General features: G+C 39.9%; 1 protein-coding gene across 2 annotated transcripts in view; it reads right to left on the bottom strand.

Annotated features, from left to right (window-relative positions):
* Positions 1–2375: 2375 nt before the first annotated feature.
* The window catches only part of LOC117996275 (beta-1,3-glucosyltransferase), a 32916-nt gene continuing 10500 nt past the window's right edge, over positions 2376–24791 (bottom strand). For both annotated transcript variants that reach the window (XM_069509722.1, XM_034984319.2), the window contains exons 3-11: positions 12394–12503; positions 11611–11802; positions 10882–11030; positions 10123–10312; positions 9579–9714; positions 8806–8959; positions 6028–6137; positions 5108–5277; positions 2376–3941 (exon numbers count right to left, since the gene is read on the bottom strand). In XM_069509722.1, coding sequence (XP_069365823.1) covers positions 3789–3941; positions 5108–5277; positions 6028–6137; positions 8806–8959; positions 9579–9714; positions 10123–10312; positions 10882–11030; positions 11611–11802; positions 12394–12503 — 1364 coding nt within the window. In that variant the 3' untranslated portion in view covers positions 2376–3788. The remainder of the gene's footprint in view (positions 3942–5107; positions 5278–6027; positions 6138–8805; positions 8960–9578; positions 9715–10122; positions 10313–10881; positions 11031–11610; positions 11803–12393; positions 12504–24791) is intronic.

Here is a 24791-nt window from a genome sequence, read left to right as displayed (position 1 = left end):
GTCTCTACGTCGCGCGTAGCGACGTGCTACGCGGTAGACCGTAGGCTGGAGAAACACAGAATCATCATCATCATCATGATCAACCCATCGCCGGCTCACTACAGAGCACGGGTCTCCTCTCAGAATGAGAAGGGTTTTGGCCATAGTCTACCGCGCTGGCCATGTGCGGATTGGTAGACTTCACACACCTTTGAGAACATTATGGAGAACTCTCAGGCATGCAGGTTTCCTCACAATGTTTTCCTTCACCGTTAAAGCAAGTGATATTTAATTAATTAAAACGCACATAACTCCGAAAAGTTAGAGGTGCGTGTCCGGGATCGAACCCCCGACCTCCGATTAGAAGGCGGACGTCCTAAACACTAGGCTATCACATCTGCTGAAACACAGAATAGGTACCTGCAATTGTTATCAATAATATCTGTTGCATTTCTAATTCCCACGGCAAAAACGTTTCTCATGAAAAGAGCTTATTTTACATTATTTCTATGAAAAACATGGGAAATATTCAATAATATCCAAATATTTCCGTAATTATTTATTATAACCGAAGAATCGGTTTTACCTTGTAAAAATTCTTAACACAATTCGAATAATTATTCTAAATGCCTTGGCCGTGTTCAAGAGTGGTAGGTATTCCTACCTATCATTAATAATTAAGCTTGGGTGGGTCTAATGTCTTCGCTAATGGAGCTATTGAGAGCGCGCGATGACTGGCAACCGCATTGTCAAGTCACGATCTTTTGCCCAAATGTCGACTATTCAAGACATTATAGAGCGCTTCCACACTTAGAGCGGTAACGGCGGTTACACACTCATCCGATCAGAGTCCGACAAAATACGTTCCTTTTTGTTTTGTATGGTAGCTCATGACATACCTATGTCGTAGATAATCGCTGGTATTGGTGGACTTGTAGCGTCACACTTTCACGGTTTATTCAGGTCGATGATGATATTGGTTATATCCAATGCCTTAGTAAAATAAAATAAAAAACAGCTCTCCCGGTCAGCGTAGCTACCGCAGAGAGATCTTTATCCACTCTTCGCAGAGCTCTTTGTTGCTTGCCTCAATGGCACAGAAAAGATTATCCGGGCTAGCTCTCCTAAATATACACAAAGATGTAGTCTTGGATTAGTATCCAAGATCACATCTTCCCTATAAGGAATGCACTAGGGGTGTAGGAATGCACTATATCGACCATGACCGAATTCATACTACCCTTCACCTTGTATCACAGTGTTACACACGGGGGTGTGACTCAACGGGAATAACCCATTCATACGGCTTAGGACTCGCACTTGGCCGATTTTCAGGTGGGTGTGCCCACAACCCTTTATGAGGGCTGGATCCGCGACTGTAAGTAGGTACCTACTAAGAACCTACGCTAGATTCGATTGTCCGTCTAGAATATACCTATTGCGGGTTTCAATTTTCAAACCGTACCTACTGTCAAGTCACGATCCTTTGGCGAGATGTCGACTATTCAAGACACTAGAGCTAGGTAGAGTTTTTCACACTAATCCATCCTTTTATAAATGTGGAATTTTTTTATAGGTACCCTAGGTTTTTTTTAAAAATCATCTTTTAATTTCCTCCAAATTACCTATTTCTAATACCTATTAACCCTACTGAGCTTATTTTTTTCTGAAAACTGATGAATTATTATAATGCCCGCGACGATTTAGGTTTTTAAAAATCCCGTGGGAACTCTGTTTTTCCGGGATAAAAAGTAACTAGTCTATGCCACTCTCCAGGTCTTTGACTACAGGTTTTACTCTACTTCGACGACCTCCCTGGCGCAGTGGTGAGCGCTGTGGTCTTATTAGTGGGAGGTCCCGGGTTCGATTCCTGGCAGGGGTTTGGAATTTTATAATTTCTAAACTTCTGGTCTGGTCTGGTGGGAGGCTTCGGCCGTGGCTAGTTACCACCCTACCGGCAAAGCCGTGCCGCCAAGCGATTTAGCGTTCCGGTACGATGCCGTGTAGAAACCAAAGGGGCATGGGTTTACTAAAAAACCCCCATACCCCTTTCAGGTTAGCCCGCTATCATCTTAGACTGCATCATCACTTACCACCAGGTGAGATTGCAGTCAAGGGCTAATTTGTATGTGAATAAAAAAATAAAAAAAAGGTAGCTATGCAAAAAATCGCGTCGATCCGTTGCTCCGTTGCGACGTGATTAAATGACAAACAAATAAACCAACAAACAAACAGACTTTCACATTTATAATATGGGTATAAATACAGAGTAAAACAGCAAATAGAAAAATAGTAAATTTTATTAATTTAACACAATTGATATGTTTATTTACATTCAAAGTTTTACAATGATATTCTTACACATACAATATACATACACTAAAGTTTAACACGTAAAGCCTACTTAATAAATAGTTAAAACATAAACAATTAGAATATTAAAATATAATACTAATAAAGTTTACTTCACTTAGTTTAATACAAAGATCAATAGTAAAATTGTTATTTCTTGCATTCAAATATTTAAAACAGTACGAATTAATATATAAATGCAAACAATTTATATAAATAGTTAAAAATAATTGGTTATCTACTAAAACTATATTCGCAAGACTAATTTTTTATTGTGACATCTATTTAAAACTAAAAAAAATAAAAAAATGGACGAATATTTGACATGGTTAACAACATAATTACGTATAGCTAATACAACTCTAACTGTGAAAACCTATTATTAGCTACAAATTACTTAATTTCAAGATTATTTCGTTTAATCAAGCTGTTAGTTTTCCAACTAAAATTAAAATAAAATAACACAAAATTAAAGTAGTTAATTCGAGAGCGAAATTCCTAAAAATACTGGCACAAAATATAAAACAATTGACTGACATAAATTAACTTTATCAAGTTAATTTATGTCAAGTCAGTTGTAATTAAAGTATCAAGATACTTTAAAACACCTCGATAAAAGATGGCGGCCTCAAAACAGCTGTCCTGTTTGGAAGCCATTTGAAATAATAAGTATCGCGAACGTTACTGCCGTCTGCAAAAACGATTTGAGCTACTCTAAAGTCACTGCTACAGTTTATATGGGTTTCTGTTGGCGTCGTCGTAACGACGTCGGTGGGTCAACGGGGGGGGGGGGGGGGGGGGGGGGGGGGAGAGTATGGGACGATAAGATTGAACAGCTCCTGAGCACACTCTCCGAAATATATCAAGTAAAACACCCATAGGACCTTGCGACGGTGATCATGACTCTACAGCTACCCCAAAAGTGGTGAATCTTCGTCTGTAAGTCTCCTAGCTCGCTCCTAGCTGGGCTAGCTAATGGGCAGGGCACATACGTGTCCCTGAATCCAACAGTAATCTTCGTCCACGAAAAAATAAACTTTTCGTGGTCCCACATCATCGCACTGTTGCTAGATCTATGTCACCTATACCCCGTTCATTAGCATCATTCAACGCGCTTTTGGACAATAATGCTCAATGGGACCCATTTAATGATGGCTCTATAATACTGGTTCGGGAGTTACTGAAGTACGCTGAGAGCATTGCATGAATATGTCATTCAATGTTCTCAGCGTACATATTCAAAATTCTTTGATCTTTTATCGTTTTGTATTTTGTCTTTTTTCTTGTACCTTTATTTGTATTTAAATTTATTATTAATCATCTAGTTAGTGTAAGTGGCACTGCCGTTCTAATTAGATATAAAATAAATAAAATAAAAAAATAAAAAATAAAAATAGTTCGAAAAAGGTGCTAAAATGGCGACCTCGCAGCGGTTGTCGAGGATGTTATTTTATTATCTACAGTTCATCCCGGTTCCTCTTCCTGAGCGCGAGGTCGTCGTGCTGGAACCATGTGGCGTACACTCGCAGCGGTTCCGGTACCGAGTGGCGATGGAAGGAGACTGGCCGATCCCGCGCCAGCACCTCGCGCGCGTAGTCTTGTGGCCGAGCCTGGAATTATGTGACAGTTCTTGCAATTCACGAAGGCGAGTGAACTTTACTTGTCGTTACGTCGAATACACGGACAGCGCGTAAGTGTGCGTGCACGTCAGACCAATCAGTCGCGAGTGAGTGCTCGCAAACGCACACATTTACTGTACCTTACTTATACCGATACGCAGTGGCGTGCACAGGGTTCGAAGCCAGGGTAGGCATTAGTTAGGTAGGAACCTGTTTACTGGCAGGTCACAATGAAAGATATGCAGTGAGCTATACAACTGGGGTAAGCAGTGCATTTATGCCTCTATGACCTGCACGCCACTGCCGATACGACTTACACACAAGCATGAACCCTCGTGAAATGCAACAATTAGAACTGTTTGATGGCTTCTTAGTTAGGGAAATACCTACTTAGGCTACTAGAATCATATTTGACATTTGCATTAAAATTAAACTTTATCAGTTTGCATTAAGGAACAAATTTTAAGAGTTCTGCTCTTAAAAATTGTTCCTTAAGATTTTTTATCTGCATTAGTGGCAGGGTAATTCTTTTAATTGCCACAGCCACTTGTGGCTGTCTAGACACTTCCAAAAAGCGCATAAAACCGATGTCAAGTCAAAAAGTGTGAGTCAGACTCACAAACAAAGGGTTCCGTACAGTGGCGTGCACAGGAGTTCAAGCCAGGGTATGCATTTAGGTATGAACTGAGGCAGCACGGCAGGTAAAATGAAAAATAACCATTGATTTATTACAATGAGGGTAAGCAGTGCGTTTATGCCTCTATGAGCTGCACGCCACTGGTTCCGTACCATCGTACAAAATTATAGAAAGAAAGAAAGGAAGAAAAGTAAACATGTTTGTTTGGTGCCACATAAAATAAAATAAAAAAATCACTAAAAATAATATGCGTGGTGTGTGGTACCAAAATGGATTCCACTCAGCATTTGCTGCTTTTATATACTTTTTATTTTTTATTTTAATTTACAAGGCGGTCATTTTGAAGTTTTTAAGATTTGTTGCTATAGTGGCAATAAAAATACACATTTCGTGAAAATTTCAACTCCTATCTATTACAGCGCGCTGACAGACAGGCGGACAGATAGCGGAGGCTTAGTAATAGGGTCCAGTTAGCTCCCTTTGCGTACGGAACCCTAAAAAGTGAGGTCTGTCGACTTACCTGGTGGAATAATGGTGAATGTGTGAGCGTGATGTTGAGACGATGCATCGCGCAGGCGCCCAGCGCCATGTCGTCGGGCGCGGAGGGCGACGCGCACGCGCACGCGCGCATCGCACGCGCCGCGCCAACGCTTAGCACCGTGCCGCCCCCGCCCGTGATATAGTCGTAACCTAACAAAAACAGCGAGCTTGACTGGCAAGCATCAAATCTTTCTACATGTAGAATAGAATAGAATTTATTCAAGTCTGCCGATACGCCTTGGGCCTGCATGGCAGAATATGGCTTAAGTCCTTCTAATTCAGAGAGGAGACCCGTGCTCTGTAATGAGCCGACGATGGGTTGATCATGATGAAACTTTTACAAGTCCTTTTGAATCGTCAGAATAATTTATCACTGGTTCCGAATGCCGAAAAAATTGGACGCTAGGTAGCCTATGAATCGCCTATTTTTCTTTGATTTCATGTCACCCATAGCATATATTTTTCTTTGATTTCATGTCACCCATAGCATATATTTTTCTTTGATTTCATGTCACCCATAGCATATATTTTTCTTTGATTCATGTCACCCATAGCATATATTTTTCTTTGATTTCATGTCACCCATAGCATATATTTAACACATCGTCGATTCAGGATTAAACCGAGAGTTACCACACTCTGCCATAGGTATAACATGACAAATGAGGTATGTAGGACCAAATAGTTAGTTATTATTTCATTGTCCGTGCTACTTGAAAAACGTTCAAAGGGTTTAACCCTAAAAGGGTTTCGTAGTTAACAAGGAACCCTTACAGTTTCGCCATGTCCGAAAAATTAAAGATTTCCCACGGGACTTTTAAAAATCTAAATCCACGCGGACGAAGTCGCGGACATCATCTAGTCAGTACAGTAGAATTTATCCTAATATCTCAAACCTACCCTTGGCAGCAGTTTCCCTCTTGCCGTACCCGTACCCGTACCGCTCGCCCAGCACCGTCACATCGGAGCCGCCTCGGTAGCAGCTCAGCACCTCGCACAGCCTCTGTACACTAAAACAACGTACATATTCTACAAAACACGACTTTCGAGTTAAAAAAAAACTTGTAACAAGACCTGCATCCTTCTCACGGAATATTCTCACTAATAATTAATCTAAAGACGAAAGTTTGAATGTGTACATGTTTGTTACTTCCTCACGTCACACTGACTTAACCGATTTGGCTGTTTGGAATAGAAATAGCTGCTGACTTAACACCTAGGCGAGAAGCTCGCCCGACTTCAACATACATACACATGTAGAAACAAAAGTTTTTTTTACTTTGTAGTGGTTTTGGAAGTCGGTTTTATTAATTAAAAAAAAATAGAAACGTAAGAATATAATGTATTAAGTTAAGATTATAATGTATGAAGACAGAAATTTAATTAGGTTATTATGGATCTGACATACCGTAAAATGCTGCAACTTTGCCTGGATTTTGCCGTTTTTGGTTTGTGTCTCTGAACCTATTTATTTTTATTGCTATTAATGAGTTTTAGAAGAAAAATAGATCTTATACCTTGCCAAATAAGACCCAAATCTTTTTAAATTATGCAGTTTTTACAAATTACAAGCACTCAAAGTCATAGGCAAAGATGTAGGTTAAAGACTCAACTTTGCCTAGAAGGATATCTCAACAAATAAAATGTTGATCTTTTCAATACTTTTTTCCCGTATACCGCAAGATACCGCGCTTGTCCCTGGCAGTCAAATTATTGCTATTAAAGTGATATTTTTTTATTCACAGCGAATAGGCAAAGTTGTAGGTAGTACCATAAGCTTTCCATACAAAAATATGGTTAACACCAGGGCTGGGCCAAAAAAAAAATACAGATTGAAACAAATAAACTTTTATTGACTTTTCAAATTATGTTGTGTTCGAAAAATGTTTTAAGTACCTAGGTACTTGTTTCGAAGACAAAATACTATCTTTAAATAAGATTATAAAACAAAAATATCGTTAATTATAAAGGTAATATAATACTAATAATACTAAAGTCTTCTTCTCTCTAAAAGCTAAAATCATGTATGTAATTCAACAACACAACATAGTAACTTAAAAAAACTTTACTTTACTAAAAACTTAAAAAAAAATATGATTTGGTAGGTATACCTATTCACCCTGTTAGGTTTCATATAATTATGGCTTTAATCTACTGACTGACTGACTGATCTATCAACGCACAGCTCAAACTACTGGACGGATCGAGCTGAAATTTGACATGCAGATAGCTATTATGACGTAGACATCCGCTAAGAAAGGATTTTTTTAAAATTCAACCCCTAAGGGGGTAAAATAGGGGTTCAAAATTTGTGTAGTTCACGCGGACGAAGTCGCGGGCATAAGCTAGTTAAGTATAAGTAAGATCTACAGCAACTTCCTCCTGGTTTTCTCCTGCTTCGTTTTTTAGTGTTTCCCATGTTTTCAAATAGCTGCAATAGAATTAAGATTACTTAAATACATTGACAAAATTACTAAGTTGGCTATGAAAATGCTTATGAACTGTCCTAACGTCTGGAAGGAAAATTAAATAAGAAGAAAACAGGCTCTATTCTATTAAATAATATTTTAAAAACTGGTCAAGTTCGCATTAGACTCGCGTATCAAGGTGCTGAAATGGCGACCTCGCACCAGAAGACGCTGTGTTAGAAGACCCCCACTAGGTGGACGGACGACATCAGACGAGTCGCAGGGAGCCACTGGATTCAGGCAGCGCAATACCGTGGCGTGTGGAAGTCCCTACAAGAGACCTATGTCCAGCAGTGGTCGTCTATTGGTCGATGATGATGATGATGATGATTAAGGGTTTCATCACCAAAGCTGTTAGTTTATCTTCTTGAGCTGTTAAAATTTATAGTTGCTATTATTTGCCATGATAGTAAGTAACACATGTTCTGTGAATATTTCAATATAAACTATGTATTATATGTTATATGGTACACAAGATTCAGCTTGTGACAGACAGACAGGCAGCTAGACAGCATGTTGGAGACGTCTTTATTTAAACCTTTTTTAAATTAATAAAAATGCGGCTAGTGACAACCCTAGACCCAGGCAAAGTTGTGTCACTCAAGTTTCCATAACACTGTGCAACATTGCCTACTAATTTATTTTAACGAAGTCGACTCCTTTTCATAAAAATATCAAACCGTGCGGAAAATAAACAGTATTTTCTTACCTTGGGACGTTATCACTGCACGAAAACACCTTTTTTCTGGATAAAAATGTAAAAGTTGTAGGACACTAAAAATTAACGCACGCTCGCGCCGACTCTGTTTGCTCTACTGACGGAGCCACCATAGAGCTACCATTTTAAAAAATAAAAAATATGTTGCTATAATGATGTACAATACTACCAAAGGATAGAAAATAAGACAAAAACTAAACAAATGGGAGATATCGTAATTGAAAAGAAATAGGCAAAGTTGAGCTTAGTTTGCAAAGTTGCAGCAGTTTACGGTAGTCACATAGTGATTAAAAGATCTCAAAAAATTCAGAAAAAAACCGATTTTCTAAAATTTACTGGTCGGTCTTCTTGCATAATATAACAATACTAATTTTTGGCCATTTGTTGGAATTTTGTTGGCATTTAATTAGAGGACGTTTATTATTTACCAAGCTTTGACTTTGACGTCGGACCTTACTAAGATCAAACGAGACTATCAATAGAAAATCTTACCCAAGTATTGTATCATCATCCGCCAAGAATATCCACCGAATATGTGGCATCTTCTCAACTCTCTTCACAACCTCCTTCAGTATGGTCATGGTCTTCAGGCAGTGGCCAGTCTTCGTGTTTGGCACTCCCACGGCTATGGCTGGGAGTTCGGGATCTGGCGTTGAGTAAAATTTGTCACTCCCCAAAAACATCAGATGGAGATTTCTAAATAATTTTAAATAGGACATATCAAAAATTGCGGAACCGGCAGGATTCGAACCTGCGTCGTCTGGGTCATAGGCCGGTAAATAAAGCCGTTTTTTTGGTCAACCTCGCACTAAATTTCGTGATTCCTTTCGTCAAAGGTTGCCTGGAAGAGATCGCTTTAGCGATAAGGCCGCCTTTGCATGCTACATCTATTAGATTAAGATCCTGTATTGTGTTTTTTCAATGTTTACTTTGTGTTGTGTGCAATAAAGTGTAAATAAATAAAAAATAAATAAATACATTTCCGATCCAATTTTATTTTATTTTTAGGTCAAGGGTCACCATAAAATCACAAAATGCTGACAGATCCAGGTGGAGCTTCGATCGCAATCTTGAAGGAAAGTTTCTGGCCGATATCTCGAAAACTATCCACTTTCGTTGGTTTTCGGTTACAAAAAAAAAATACGTAGACCAGGTACCTACTATTTCAAGATTTTTGAAAATTCTACCCCCACGCTGATTTTCTAAATTCCACCCGAGCGAAGCCGGGGCGGGTCAGCTAGTCAGACTATACAAATATCACTTACCATCCTTATCGCTAAAGAACTGTAGATGAGTGACATGTCTGCCCCAAGTTTTTTTGACGATCCTCGCTCTGGTGGCGTGGAAACCCATCCAGGTTTTCACAGCAAAGTATATCGTATCTTCGGGTATTGGACTGCCCTGCCAGAAACGAAAACATTAGATTATTTGACACACAAACTGTACTTTACTGACAGTATTTTAGAACTTAGGGTAAAGGCAAGTATTTTAGGGTAAAGGCATACACAGAATGTCCTACAAAATATCATCGGGGATTTGTAGAAACTTTTGTGTTATGAGCTAAAATTGATCAAAAGATGTTAAGTGATTACCGCCGCCCATGAACATTTTCAGTACAATTTTAAGTATGCTAACCATTTTAAGTTATCGATTTAACTAAAAAAGTACGTAAATGTGTCTGACGTCACATCTGTATATTTCATACAAGCTCCCATATGTAAGCGAGCGTTTTGACGTTTGATAAAAAGTCGTTGATTTTGCTAGTAGTATCCTGTATCCCTATTAAATTAACTGAAGTAGTCAACTCACACATATATCAAACTGCCTGGGATAGGTGGCGCAGTTGTCCCCCGACACCACACAGAAGCTCAGGTCAGGGGTCAGCAAGGGCCCAGGGTTGTCCCTCTTCCCATACACCAGTTGAGCCAACTCGAATGCTGGGTCAATCGAAAAGTCTGCCTCTAGCTTGCGCTCGTCATTCTCTATTTGGTACAGAAGTCTGGAGACGATGTTTTAATTTACAACAAAATAAAACGAAAGGTTCTTTTATTTACAACACTACTATTTAAAAAGTTGGTTAATATAAATTAAATACAAATTACTTACTGTCTTTTGTTGCAATAAAGCTTTATACTATAAGTCCCGCAAACTGCTATTGCGCTGGAATGGAACCATGTCTCATTAACATCGAAATGACGTCATTTTGACGTCAGCCGAAATAAAAATATACCATCACCTCGAAACTGAAAATCAGCGTTGGGGCGTCTGGTACCTCAGATATTTGCTATAGAGGTTTGTGTCCGAGGGGCCCGACGTCTCAACACAAGCTGAGTGGCCTACCTGTTCGAGGTGTTGCACTGCTGTACAGGACGATATTGCCTACACCATGTACCACCTATATACCTCGAATAAACATTATTCTATTCTATTCTATTTAAACTTCAGTCTAGTGCTGACGTCACTAAAATGGCGGTCACGTGCGTTAGCAATTTGCGGGACTTATACATACTGTAAATACTGAGTTGGAAGCCCAAATATTATAATATGTGGCCTAAAATTATACATTACCTATCCATCAGTTCTATCCTCATAGCGAATCCATTAGCAAAATGGGGGTACACAAATCCTCCGTCCTCTTCTAAATCCTCGTAAAACATGAAATGGTGGATAATGGTCGGTTCGTCATCACTAAGAGGGTAACCAATCCACATTGTGTCCTGAAATGCATTGAACTTTAGGACAACAATTCTAATAGGGTGCAATGGGGTAAATGCGAATTTGGGTATTTTCCGAAAGTTCATTTTTCTACCAATACTATATTGATAAGATCACCAGGCTAGACGCCATCTTTATTGCCCTTGACACTCCAGACTTTGCGAGTTACTATAATGCCAAACGCACGAACATTATGTCGATTTTTTTTTCAAACAAGTGATTTACGCGCTTTTTTTTGGTATTTCGTAATAACCCCAACATCATTTTCTTGGAATCTTGGTAAAATAATTGAACGAATGCTTGTTTTAATGATAGATAATTGCTTTTTACGCATTCGGTAAAGGGTCACAACGTTAGCTCTGTTTTTTCATTGTATCCATAAATACGTTCTAGGGTAATTCAGAATTTACGTATTAGTCGAAATTACCCCAATGCAACCTATTAGAAAAAAATGAACCTTAAGCATCAGCTTGCGTTAAGGAACAACTAGTGGCAGGATAATTCTTTTTACTAAACAACCACTTCTGACCGGCTAGATCATGCCTAAAATAATGATAACTCTTGCGGTAAAGAGTTTCCTACCTTCTGTTTATCAGCCGCAGCCAAAGCCTCGAACAGCTTCGCACAGCGCACCGCTGTATGTGGCTCCATTAGCAGTATCCATCGCACGTCACTGCCTTTGTACTTGGTTACTAGCGGCCTGAGCAGTGGAATGATCGTCCAGGCACCAGGCACTGGGAAGTCTTCGTGGGTTATGTGGACTGTTGGGGCTTGCTACGAATTGAGTTACGTGTGAGTATTATGAGCAGAGGCGGATTATCCCTAAGGCACCTAGGCACGTGCCTAGGGGCGCGAGGTTACGAAGGGGCGCAGGTGATCATGTAGACTTCCATTACCTGACCTACCTAATTATCCCTACGTAATATTATCTTGGGGTGCCTCTTCTTTTATAGCAAAGTGTCATGTGATGTTCATCACTCGTTCACATAAATATAAAATCACTAACTACCAGCTATGCAATGAGACGATTCCTCGTTCTTTCGAAGTTAGTAAAAAATTTAATATGGCTGTTAGAGGGGCGCCTATGGGGTGCTTGCCTAGGGTGCTCTTAATGTTCAATCCGCCTCTGATTCTCATTAGGGAAGGCCTATGTCCAAGAGTAGACTAGATCGACAGAAAGGTCTTCTCTTGGTCTTTCTGTCAGTTGTGCTTATCAGTCTCACAGTACTACTTATCCAATATCAGGTATATGGGTGGTTCTGTCCAAGAACTTTTGTGATTGATGAACAACTTAACGTTATTCTAAGCACGTACTGACAGTAATAAATAGTTCCTGATTTACTTGTCTAATAGAAAAAATCTTACCTTTTCTATTTCTAATACTTGATTGTCTATATCCTGCTTGAGCCTGGTTGCAACGCTCGCGTGGTATGGCTCAGGTTGACTTACTATTGTGAACACTACATTTTTTGAACCTGCAACAATTGGAAATTCAATTAATTTTTTAAAAATGGCGAGCAAACGAGCATGATCAACCCATTTCCGGTCCACTACTGAGCCGGGTCTACTCTCAGAGTGAGAATGGTTAAAGCTATAGTCTGCCACGCTGGCCGAATGCGGATAAGCAGACTTCACACATCATTGAGAACATGGAGAACTCTCAGGCATGCAGGTTTCTTCACGATGTTTTCCTTCACCGTTAAAGCAAGTAATATTTAATTGTTTTTAAAAACGCACGTAACTCCGAAAAGTTAGTGGTGCGTGCCCGGGATTGAACCCTCGACCTCCCGAAAAGATGGCCACACATCACACTATCACAGCTCTAATTTTGTTTACGTGATACTATAACAACAATTTCCATATTTCCTATTTCAAAAATGAAGAACTTCCACAAAAAATTTCAGCCACTAATCTCTTTAGGGAATGAATTTTCGAAAATCCTTTCTAATCTATGTTATACTTATAAGGAAATATCATTCATGTTTCTATGTAGACCGACGCGACGGGTTTAAGCTGTAGGTTGTCTGTCAGTTATTCCCAATCTCACTCCAAGAAGCCCTCGGGAACGGTCTACTCAGCTTCTGGAGCAAGCTTGGATGGCTGGAGTGAAGACTTCGGTGAGGAGAGGCAATGCACAACAGACGGAAACGTTTAAGTTCGGAAACCTGCATAGAGAAAAGAAAGATGTCTGTCAGTCAGTCAGTCAGTGTTAGAGATTTATCAAGTAGAAGATTGTTCCAAATTGCACAGCAGCAAAACGTGTTCTCAACAAAGGAGTGAGCCATTGTATCGACGTCCTTAACTCCCAGTATCGAATGACAGCAGCACCAACATCAAATGATGATGTATGGCCCCACACGCCGCACGCGAGGGACAATCAATCATGGCGCGTCAGATTTCACGCGTCACGCAGATTAATCCTGTACATTAATTTAGTATCAACGGGGTAGCATCCGATCCGAGCTCAAACTATAGAAATCTAAGAGTATCACTATTATTCTTTGATGGTTTGTCCTTCAATGACATAGCAACGGAGATTTTTTCCATGGATAGTTTAAAGACCTGGGGAGAGAAATAGGCTACTTTAAAATCAAAGAGTTCTCACGGGATTTTAAACATCTAAAACCACGCAGACCAAGACGCGAAAATCAGCTAATGTTATACAGTAAGGATGAATGCTAGTGAGGAGTTAAATTTTACGCGTTATAATGTGTGTGTAATCCATCATGCTCAAGGAATAATTATATGGTAACGTATTGATGTGTTACCTGCCTACGTCGTGATCGACAAGATAATCATCAAATTATGATAAATAGAGCGCCACACGTCGCGCCGGGGGTCATCAATCATTTTCAGGTTTTGCTTATGTGTCATGCAAATTAATATACAGGGTGTAACCAGAACGCTGGCAAAAACGAAGACAGGCGATAGTACTGATGATAACTGATATGATAGCATAAAAAAACCGCGAAAAAATAAATAAAAAATCCTATTACCTACCGAAAACTGAAAGGGCACAGTAGATCATTGTCTATTGCGGTAGAGAAAGTGACAGGAGTTACTAAAAAAACCCCCCTAAACAAAACAAATCCGACATTTCTATCAACGCTAAGCAGGAATCTAACGATAATGCGCCTGGATACAAGGCCGATGAATACTGCGTCCAGAGGAGAAACATAATAATTACTAGACTAAATTTTAAATAATAACAAAGAAAGAGAGAGAGAGAGAGAGAGTTGAAGAGGGAAGTTCATCAAAAAAACCCCCCCTAAAAAAACAAATCCGACATTTCTATCAACGCTAAGCAGGAATCTAACGATAATGCGCCTGGATACTGCGCCGATGAATAATTCAGCAGCTAATAACCTCGCACCGAGTTCGATGCAATCTGAACTTGGGCGAAAGATTTATGGCGAGGAAACTTTGCGTGCGGAACTTTCGACGCCGCCCGTGTCAATAAAATTTTGTCGCTAAACAAGTGAAAAGTGAAGTCGTTTTCGAAAATTTCGCATGTTTAGGATTTTATGAAATCTCGAGATTTTCTTTAAATATAAAGTTTATAGCTGCGTTTTATATAAGGATCCACTACGGCAAAAATTTCATAAAGGAGAGCGACCATGGCAAATATTTTAACAACAATTTCTTTGAATCACAAAACGTAAATAGTGGGAGTGGTTAATGCTTTCAAGCATGCTGTGTGCACTTACAAATATAGTATGGTGGTGGAGGTAAATACTTCGCATTATCGCTTATCGAATTATGAGGGTAGATTGCTAATCACAAATCCATTATGGCAGCCCGATACGCCTCCCTTACCTCTAGATATCGCTTAATCATGAAGTATTGCCGTCACATTGTCGCTCGTCGAATTACGCAGTTCGACAACTTATCTCGAATCCATTATTTCAAAGTAACGCTTCGAAATACTGCGATCACATTTTAATGTGTCGTTTCCTTACCCTGGAAAACAGTTTAGATATCGTACAGTTCCTCGCAGCGTGCCATAGAACCTAGAGTGTAACTTTTCGCTGTTCTAGAGCGAACTAGTAACGATAATAGGTATGGGAAAATTAAAATGACACTGGAAATGACTTTTAGCGAAATCCATACTAATCTCCTAAATATGTATATAAGAGGAAAAGGTGACTGACTGACTGACTGATCTTACAACGTACAGGTCAAACTACTGGACGGATCGGGCTGAAAGGCATGCAAATAGCTATTTTGACGTAAGCATCCGCTAAGGAAGGATTTTTAAAAAATTCAACCCCTAAGGGGATGAAATAGGGGTTTGAAATTTTTGAAGTGCACGCGGACGAAGTCGCGAGCATAAGCCAGTATTAAGTATAACTGCGAAAGTGTGTCTGTCTGTCTGCTAGCTTTTCACGGCCCAACAGTTTAACCGATTTTAATGAAATTCGGTACAGAGTTAGCTTACATCCCGGGGACGATCTTAGGCTACTTTTTATCGCGGAAAATTAGAGTTCGCGCTCACGCGGGCATCATCTAGTAAATAAGAAAAGTACGCCAACTTTAGTGACGCTTTCCTAAAACCTTCTTGACGACTTTCAGGCGTGTTAGTAATTACCAACACCCTTTGAAACTCTTAGAGAACGTGGTCCAGTCTCTATTATATGTATCTACAAGCCCGATGTAACAAACTTAATGTGAGTGAGTATAGCCGCAATTAAGTAACATTATTATTATTATACCAAGAAAAAATGTATTTTCTTATGTCACAGATACATGATAGTAACCAAAAGAAGGCACTTGGGTGTGCTTTGACTAAACATTTGGCCTAAAAACTACTTCAAGGGGCCTACCGTCGCTGTTTTGTGACAAACTTTGTGGTACTAGCGATGCTCGCTTCCCCGCGAGACGCCCCACGCCGTTACTATTCACAAATACGTTAATTTCCGAACTGTATGATTGCTAAACCAGCCTTCAGGTGATCTTTTGCATTATTCACGGAGTCAGGTACTAGGCGCCTCCAGTTCGCGAGTTTATTTGACTCGGCTTTCGCTTCCGGAGATACGAGTTGGACCTCGCGGATAAAGAGATTCGATGTAATGCTCCGAGATGGCTCTGAGAGTTAGGAGTGCTTTTAAGTTTTATTAGTCATGTTCGATTTTAATTTTTTTTTTTAATTTATAGACTATTGCTTGGCTGAAATCAGACCTGCTGGCTCTAAGATGGAGCGCGTTTGCCTAGAAGATGCCTATTCACTCTTGACTTGAAGGTACCCATATTAAAAGTGGAGGGCAATACTGATGCCGGAGGGCGTTCCACATCCTAGCGGAATTATCGTTTTACGCCAATATTTCGTGATACGCAAAATCTGTAGAGTAATTGAAAGTTGCAATGGAGAGAGCTATGCTTGGATAGTTTCTCTATGCGGACAAATCAGAAATAAGAAGTTCCGTAGATGAAAAGAGTAACCGACATAGCTCAGCTGAAGTGGCAATGGACAGTGCACATATAGTTCGAAAAACCGATACATGTTAGGATCCCAAGGTGCTAGCATAGCGACTTTGCACCGGAAAGATAGCGTGTGGAACTGCGGAAGCTTCTACAAGAGACCTTTATCCAGCAGTGGCCGTCTATCGGTTGACTATACCCCAAATAGAAATAGAAAGCGTTGTGGTCTTATTAGTGGGAGGTCCCACCAAGCCAAGTCAAGAGAACTAAAGAATTAAACTGAATTTAAGATCTCTTAACCCTGATGCAAATTCGAGAACAATTCGCATAAAGTCCGAGACGTCTTTACTCCTATAGGTACCTACCTGCTTCAAGTAAAGCAAATATTTAAATGGGACGGGAGAGAGAGCCATCCTTTTATCAGATTTAAGTTTCAGAGTCTCTCGACCGTGCCTCGCTGAATGCATTCACTCATGCGGATCGACCTTTTCTTTCTGAGCAACAAATGTATAATAAAAAATATGCAGAAAAATGTTACTCATGTTATAAATTGAAAATGGGTTCCATATCTTTTTTTTAATTTATAGATTAGCGCTTGGCTGCAATCAGACCCGGTGGCAAGTGATAGCCTAGTGGTTAGGACGTCTGCCTTCTAATCGGAGGTCGGGGGTTCGATCCCAGGCACGCACCTTTAACTTTTCGGAGTTACGAGTATGTGCGTTTAAGTACCCAATTAAATATCACTTGCTTTAACGGTGAAGGAAAACATCGTGAGGAAACCTGCATGCCTGAGAGTTCTACATAATGTTCTCAAGGTGTGTGTAGTCTACCAATCCACACTTGGCCAGCGTGGTAGACTAGGTATGGCAAAAACCCTTTTCACTCTGAGAGGAGACCCGTGCTCTGTAGTGAGCCGGCGATGGGTTGAACATGAGGATGATGCTTGGCTGCTATCAGACCTGGTGGCAAGTGATGATGCAGCCTAAGATGGAGCGCGCTTGCCTAGAAGATGCCTACTCACTTTCGACTTGAAGGTATATATAGTAAGCGACAGGTCGAGATGGCAATTGGAGGGAACGCTCCGCACACCCTAGCCCGGTGCGGGCGAGCGCGGGTAACGTGCGGGTGTGCGAAGTGTCCCCGCGCCTCATACCCCGATTGCCATCTCAACCTGTCGCGGACCGTATATCAAGAGTTAGGAGGAAAGGCTCTACTAGATACAGATCGTATTACTACAAGGCACAAATCTCAGGACCCTCGCCCCAGGAGGGGAAAATTGTAGCCGAAAAATACATAATTCCACTATTTCTGAATTGTACAAATCTCCAAATAACATCAGTACCCTTATTATTTATCTACCTATATGAAATATTTAAAAAGAGCATCCGCCGAGCTTCTTGCTGGTTCTTCTCGGTAGGAAAGGCATTCCGAACCAGTGGTAAATGCATCCGACTATTCGAAAGTACTTGTAAAAGTTTATTCGAATAAAAAAGATTTTTATTTTATTTTATTTTATTTTACTTTATAAATGTGAAAGCGTGTTTGTTTGTTGGTTTGTCCTACAATCATGTCGTAACAGTGCAACGGATTGAAGTGATTTTTTGTATGGGTATTTTTCCCCGGAAAATCAAAGAGTTCCCACGGGATTTTTAAAAAACCTAATTCCACGCGGACGAAGCCGCGGGCATCAGCTAGTTATGCTATAAGCGTTATCACAAATAATAATAAATAATCACATAACAATTTTTCGCCGAAAAATATAAAATATTTTAATAAACTGAAATAACTTTCCGTTCAATTTACTCCTGAATTTATAAAAGCTGGGTTTAAATAAGAAATTAATATTATAGCAATATCAGGATAATAACCTATTTTCAATTGTATCAATAAAAGGAATGACTGGATAGACTAGCAGAGTGAACTAGAGTAAGGGATCTCTCGTTTAGATCCTGAATCGACGATATCAGTACCCAGCGAAAGTCTGTTTGTTTGTTGGTTTATTGGTTTGTCCTTCAATCACGCCGCAACGGAGCAAAGGAATGACGTGATTTTTTGCATGGGTTTCAAAGACTTGGAGAGTGACATAGGCTACTTTTCATCCCGGAAAACCAAAGAGTTCCCACGGGATTGTTCCACGGGATAAATCAAAATATGTATAAGACAATCATCATGATCAACCCATCACCGGCTCACTACAGAGCACGGGTCTCCTCTCAGAGTGACAAGGGTTTTGGCCAGTCTACCACGCTGGCCATGTGCGGATTGGTAGACTTCACACACCTTTGAGAACATTATGGAGAACTCTTAGGCATGCAGGTTCCCTCACGATGTTTTCCTTCACCGTTAAAGCAAGTGATATTTAATTTATTAAAACGCACATAACTCCGAAAGTTAGAGGTGCGTGCCCGGGATCGAACCTCCGACCTCCGATTAAAAGGCGGACGTCCTAACCACTAGGCTATCACAGCTTATTAAGCTATGGGTGACGTGAAATCAAAGAAAAGTAGGCGATTTATTGGCTTTCTAGCGTCAAATATAGGAACATTGAATGCCTGCCAGTGACGTCGAAGCTTAGACGTTTTGTTACAAGTTTCGTAATCGTTCGAGAATATAGGCAACCCTACTTGGACGGTACAAGTTTTTAAGCTTTGCTGGCATCCTACTGCCTGCATAATTTAGCTTATGTACGCGTGTACTCTGTCAACTTGCTAGGCAGTTGCGATATTGTCTTGTACCTTGTTATAGCTTGCCGTACCTATCTAGTAAGAAAAACAGACTCTACGTTCTATTACCATTATTTCAATACATTTACTTCCGATTTAGACTTGTGTAAGCTCTTACGAGCGGCAATGTACTAAATTACTGTTGAAACATGGAAAAAATAAAATATATTCTGGTAATAGAGTCAAGCATTATCATCATCAAAATCTCAACCCATCGCCGGCTTTCTACTTAGCACGGGTCTCCGCTTAGGAGAAAACAGGAAAACATCATGAGGAAACCGTTCTTCATAATGTTCGGAAAGGTGAATGAAGTGAAGTAGGTATATCAATGTGCACTTGGGCTTGGACTACGGCCTTTTTTTAAATAGAGATAGCGAGCAAACGAGCAGGCGGGTCACCTGATGTTAAGTGATTTCCGTCGCTTATGAACATTTGCAGCACCAGAGGAACCGCCGCCGATGCGTTGCCGGCCTTTTAGGAATTTGTTGGTCCGCCCCTTGAATAACCCCATGTTGTAATCTAAAGGCCTAAATCGTTTCTCATTCTGAGAGGACACCCGTGCTCAGTAGTGGGTCGGTGACAGGTTGAGATAATAATGCGGACGACTCTGATGCAAGGCAATAATTTAAATACACAGTTTAAAAACACAGCCAGCCCAAATCGTAGGACCTAGAAAGCTGGAATTTTGGCACACAGGTTATAAATGTACCTAGATGAAGAATAAAGCCAGATATTTCGAAATTTCCAAGGGATAGGAATTAAAGAGGATTTCTATTTATATTTTTTACTAGCGGACCCGGCGAACTTCGTACCGCCTAACAGTCGATTCTTTAATTTTTTTTAATACTTACAATTTTTAAATTTATCTCTCCGCTAAGAACCACCCTCGTAGTTCAAGGAATATTATAAAAAAAGATTTAGCGAAATCGGTTCAGCTGTTCTCGAGAATTGCGATCAGCAACACATTCAGCGATTCATTTTTATATATAGAGATAGTTTTTTATAGATTATTTATATTTTCGAGAGAGAGCTGTGGGCGGCTAGTGAACCAATAAAATAAACCAATTGGGATCCCCAAAATCACATTTTCATTATTCATAGATCATATGCGACTATTATTAGATATAATAAAAACGGCTAGGGCTTCATCACATATTCCATCGAAATCAATTTGCGTCGATTTCGCTGGAACTTTTTCAGCTGAATCGCGGATGAAGTGCAAATAGCATCGGGAGCATCAATAATTCCGAGCCATCGAGGCAAATGGATGGATTCCATCTAAATCCTGCGGGATTTGGGCGTGTAGCCGGTTTCGCAGCCCGTTGGTCGACAGTTCACACATAGGAAAACGTAGACTCAAAATAATCTCATTTTAAGTAGGTATCAGAACTTTTTACGTTCTGAAATTTCAGTGAGTCGCGTCTTACCACAAAACTGTAAGTGCTATTAAAACGAATAGTAAATTTATTTATTACTAGATGATGCTCCCGACTTCGTCCGCGTGGATTTAGGTTTTTCAAAATCCCGTGGGAACTCTTTGATTTTCCGGGATAAAAAGTATGCAAGCTATCGCTGTACCAAATTTCGTCAAAATCGGTTGAACGCATGGGCCGTGAAAGGCTAGCAGACAGACAGACAGACAGACAGACAGACAGAGAGACAGACACACTTTCGCATTTATAATATTAGTATGGATATGGATGTTTATTCCAACGCACATGTTTAACGTCAGTTTAAATGGCGCCCAAAGGTTTTTTTGGTAAGTTAGATAAAGTTTGCTAATATACAAGATTTTATATTCTTTATAATATTGTCCTTTTGTTAATTTTCTATAGGCACTTGATGGGGATGTTCATCACACCACACAAAATAATGTGTGTAATGATCCCCGCATACTCCTCATTTGTGATTGTAAGTTTTTATATATCGTCAAGTCAGATTACAACATAGGATTATTCAAGAGGCGGACCAACAAATTCCTGAAAGGCCGGCAACGCATCGGCAATTCCTCTGGTGCTGCAAATGTTCATCGGCGGCGGTAATCACTTAACATCAGGTGACCCGCTTGCTCGTTTGCTCACTGTCTATTTAAAAAAAATATCATTTCAAATATCATAAATATGCATAACTATTCAGGAAACAGCAAAAAAACTTTTCTTCATCTGTAAGGTAGGTTTTCGGTTTTCATTTTATGTTGCTCACTCGAAGTCAACCTTTTAGTTTTCATCCGTTCAGAAAATGATTATACTTACCCGTGCATTCTAAATGCACAATATAATATTGCATGCAAGCAAAAATTTCCCGCAATAAAGCAAATACAAAAAGCTGTCTCGAAACACAGCAAGCCCTCACCGGTGCTGGTTTGGGGCACGCATCAATAATTTCAGATCGCCAATGCAGCGGGCGAGTACTGAGGAGTGCATTCGATAGGTAACCAATTTGTTAGGAACGTACCGACTATTTCGAAATGAAATAGTCGGTACGTTTATGTAAGTAAGTAAGTATATAAGTAAGTTTATTAGTTTATGTATTAATTATTATAAGTATTGATAAGTAGACGGAATGACACACTTTTAAAACCTTCGTGGTTTTTTGCTGTGTCTAAATTGGATTTGTTAATCATTCTTTATGTTGGTAATAAAAAAATAAAAAAAATCGGTGCTGGAAAGGTATATCTACAGGACTAGCTTATGCTCGCGACTTCGTCCGCGTGGACTACAGGAATTTCAAACCCCTATATCACCCTCTTAGGGGTTGAATTTTCAAAAATCCTTTCTTAGCGGATGCCTACATCATAATAGCTATCTGCATGCTAAATTTCAGCGCGATCCGTCCAGTAGTTTGAGCTGTGCGTTGATAGATCAGTCAGTCAGTCAGTCAGTCACCTTTTCCTTTTATATATTTAGATTTAGATTTAGATAAGGCATGACTCAGAAAAAGCAGGTCTTCTTCCGTACCTTATCCCACGCTACGTGGGGTCGGCACAACATGTGTTATTCTTCCACTCACGTTAGTGTTCCTACGTTTAGTGTACACCCTAGTTTGAGTTGTTATCAAGAAAAACGCCGCACCTTGCCTCTGTTGATGTGCGTTGCGCCTAAGACCTACGTCATCACCTTGTCAGCTGCACAAAGTACCATAGTTAGTACGTAAGTACAGTTTGACAAAGTAGACAAGCTAAATTACTTACGATACGAGAGGCTTTGAAAGTTCTCCCGTCCCCGAAGTTCTCGCATAAAGAACTGAGAACTGCCTGGCACCTGCATGTTTCAGTGTTCTTTTATAACTAACTGACTTAAGTTACTGCGACGAGTATCAAGTAGTTCAACCGACCAGGTCCTTTCAAAGTACTTTTGAAGTTTGCCGTTTTATACCGAACATGGTTTCTTTTGAAAACTATTTTTTTCAAGAAATATTCAAAGAATGATTGGAAACTAAGTAAGTAAATATCTGTCTATATCTACTTACAAAAATAACTAACTGGACGTTTCCAGTACATTAAAATATTGAATATTTTAATTTATCTATCTGTATGTCTGTCCGTTTGTGCATGTTTCACGCTTAAACTACTGAACGGATTTCAACAGACTACTCGGGGTTAACCGAGTTTTTATAAAAAAACGTTCACTGAATCCCAAATCGATCTTATAAACCACTATCATCATCATATCATCATGATCAACTCATCGCCGGCTCACTACAGAGCACGGGTCTCCTCTCAGATTGAGAAGGGGTTTTTGGCCAGTTTTCCAGTTTTTGGTTCTATTCCAGTTATAAGTCAGCACTAGACTGAAGTTTCGAGCTGATGGTATATTTTTATTTCGACTGACGTCAAAATGACGTCATTTCAATGTTGATGAGACATGGTTCAGCGCAATAGCAATTTGCGGGACTTATGCAATGACACTAAAGAGAATAAAATTAGGTTATTTTACCGTCGATTTTCCCTTTATAATAAAGGTCCAATAACAGGCCCATTGACAGGTACAAGTAGGTACGGGTACACACTTACAATTTGTCAGAGACTCTTCAATGCAATTGAAGTTATAAATTGTCATAATTGGTTACAATAATTTTATTCTCGCAGAAGTGTAAAGTAAAAAGCTGTGATAGCCTAGTGGTTAGGACGTCCGCCTTCTAATTGGAGGTCGGGGGTTCGATCCCGGGACGCACCTCTAACTTTTCGGAGTTATGTGCGTTTTAATTAATTAAATATCACTTTTAACGGTGAAGGAAAACATCGTGAGGAAACCTGCATGCCTGAGAGTTCTCCATAATGTTCATAAAGGTGTGTGAAGCATACGAATCCGCACATGGCCAGCGTGGTAGACTATGGCCAAAACCCTTCTCACGCTGAGAGGAGACCCGTTAGTGAGCCGGCGGCGATGGGTTGATCATGATGATGAGAAGTGTAAGTCAAGTGCGTGTCAGAATACGCTTAAGATAGCGTTCCGTATTCAAAACATTGACTGTCACTATTTCGTTAGCGGTAGATTTTTCCAAAAACTGTCTATGGATGTATTTCTATTCTATATATAGATCTATAGATCAGTCAGTCAGTCAGTCATTTTTTCCTTTGATATATTTAGATTCTACGGAGCCCTCATTGCGCGAGCCTGACTCGCACTTGGCCGGTTTTTTTTTGAAGTCGGTTAAACAATGACGACTTTAGGTACTAACACTAGGTCGGTACCTACATGAAAGTATGGTTCTATGCCGACAGTTTAGTGTTCTTTATGAGAGTGCTAGTGGTCGACAGGACGGAAGAGTTTCTAAGCCTCCCCTTTCGTGCATAAATTAGACTGTGTACTTTGTCAACTAAGTACCAAGTTGGATTTCCATGAAGACCATTGTACTTCCACGTGAATTGTTTGCTTACTAGAGGATGCCCGCGACTTCGTCCGCGTGGATTTAGGTTTTTACAAATCCCGTGAGAACCCTTTGCTTTACCGGGATAAAAAGTAGCCTATGTCCTTCCCCGGCACGTAAGCTAACTCGACTGTACCAAATTTCATCAAAATCGGTTAAATTGTTGGGCCGTGAAAAGCTAGCAGACAGACAGACAGACAGACACACTTTCGCATTTATAATATTAGTATGGAAGTATGGATAACACTACTCTTTTTGGGTCAATGACTAAAAAGAAGGAGCGAACTACCCCCAATACCACTATAACATAGCCGTGCATGTGCCCCCATATCCCCATATCCTCGTACCTCTAAATTCGATATCGAACGCATTCCCTCAGGAGCTCTGTATCTGCGAGTGCGACACCGAATTATTGATGCATGCCCTGGACTAACACCGACTTGGTTTGTCTATGCAAGAAACTTTGAAGTTCATATTTTTGTTTCTCTGTAAATCTTTTGTTTTTCCCCTTACACAAAATCGTATTCGTAAATATAATATTGAATTTTTACCTTCGTTTATTCATTTTTACAGTTCATGCAGTTCACGAAGGCTAGTGAACTTTAACATGGACATTGCGTGAGTGTGCGACTGTGCGTGCATGTCCGACCAATCAGTCGCGAGCAAGCGCTGTCAAACGCACACTTTTAGTGTACCTTACGTACTTAAACACAAGCATGAGTTAGTAGCCTTCGTGAAATGCAAGAACTATAT

This window comes from Maniola hyperantus, chromosome 3, assembly GCF_902806685.2.
Source record: "Maniola hyperantus chromosome 3, iAphHyp1.2, whole genome shotgun sequence".
In the NCBI taxonomy this organism is placed as follows: Eukaryota; Metazoa; Arthropoda; class Insecta; order Lepidoptera; family Nymphalidae; genus Maniola; species Maniola hyperantus.
This window is presented reverse-complemented; position numbering and strand designations above follow the sequence as displayed.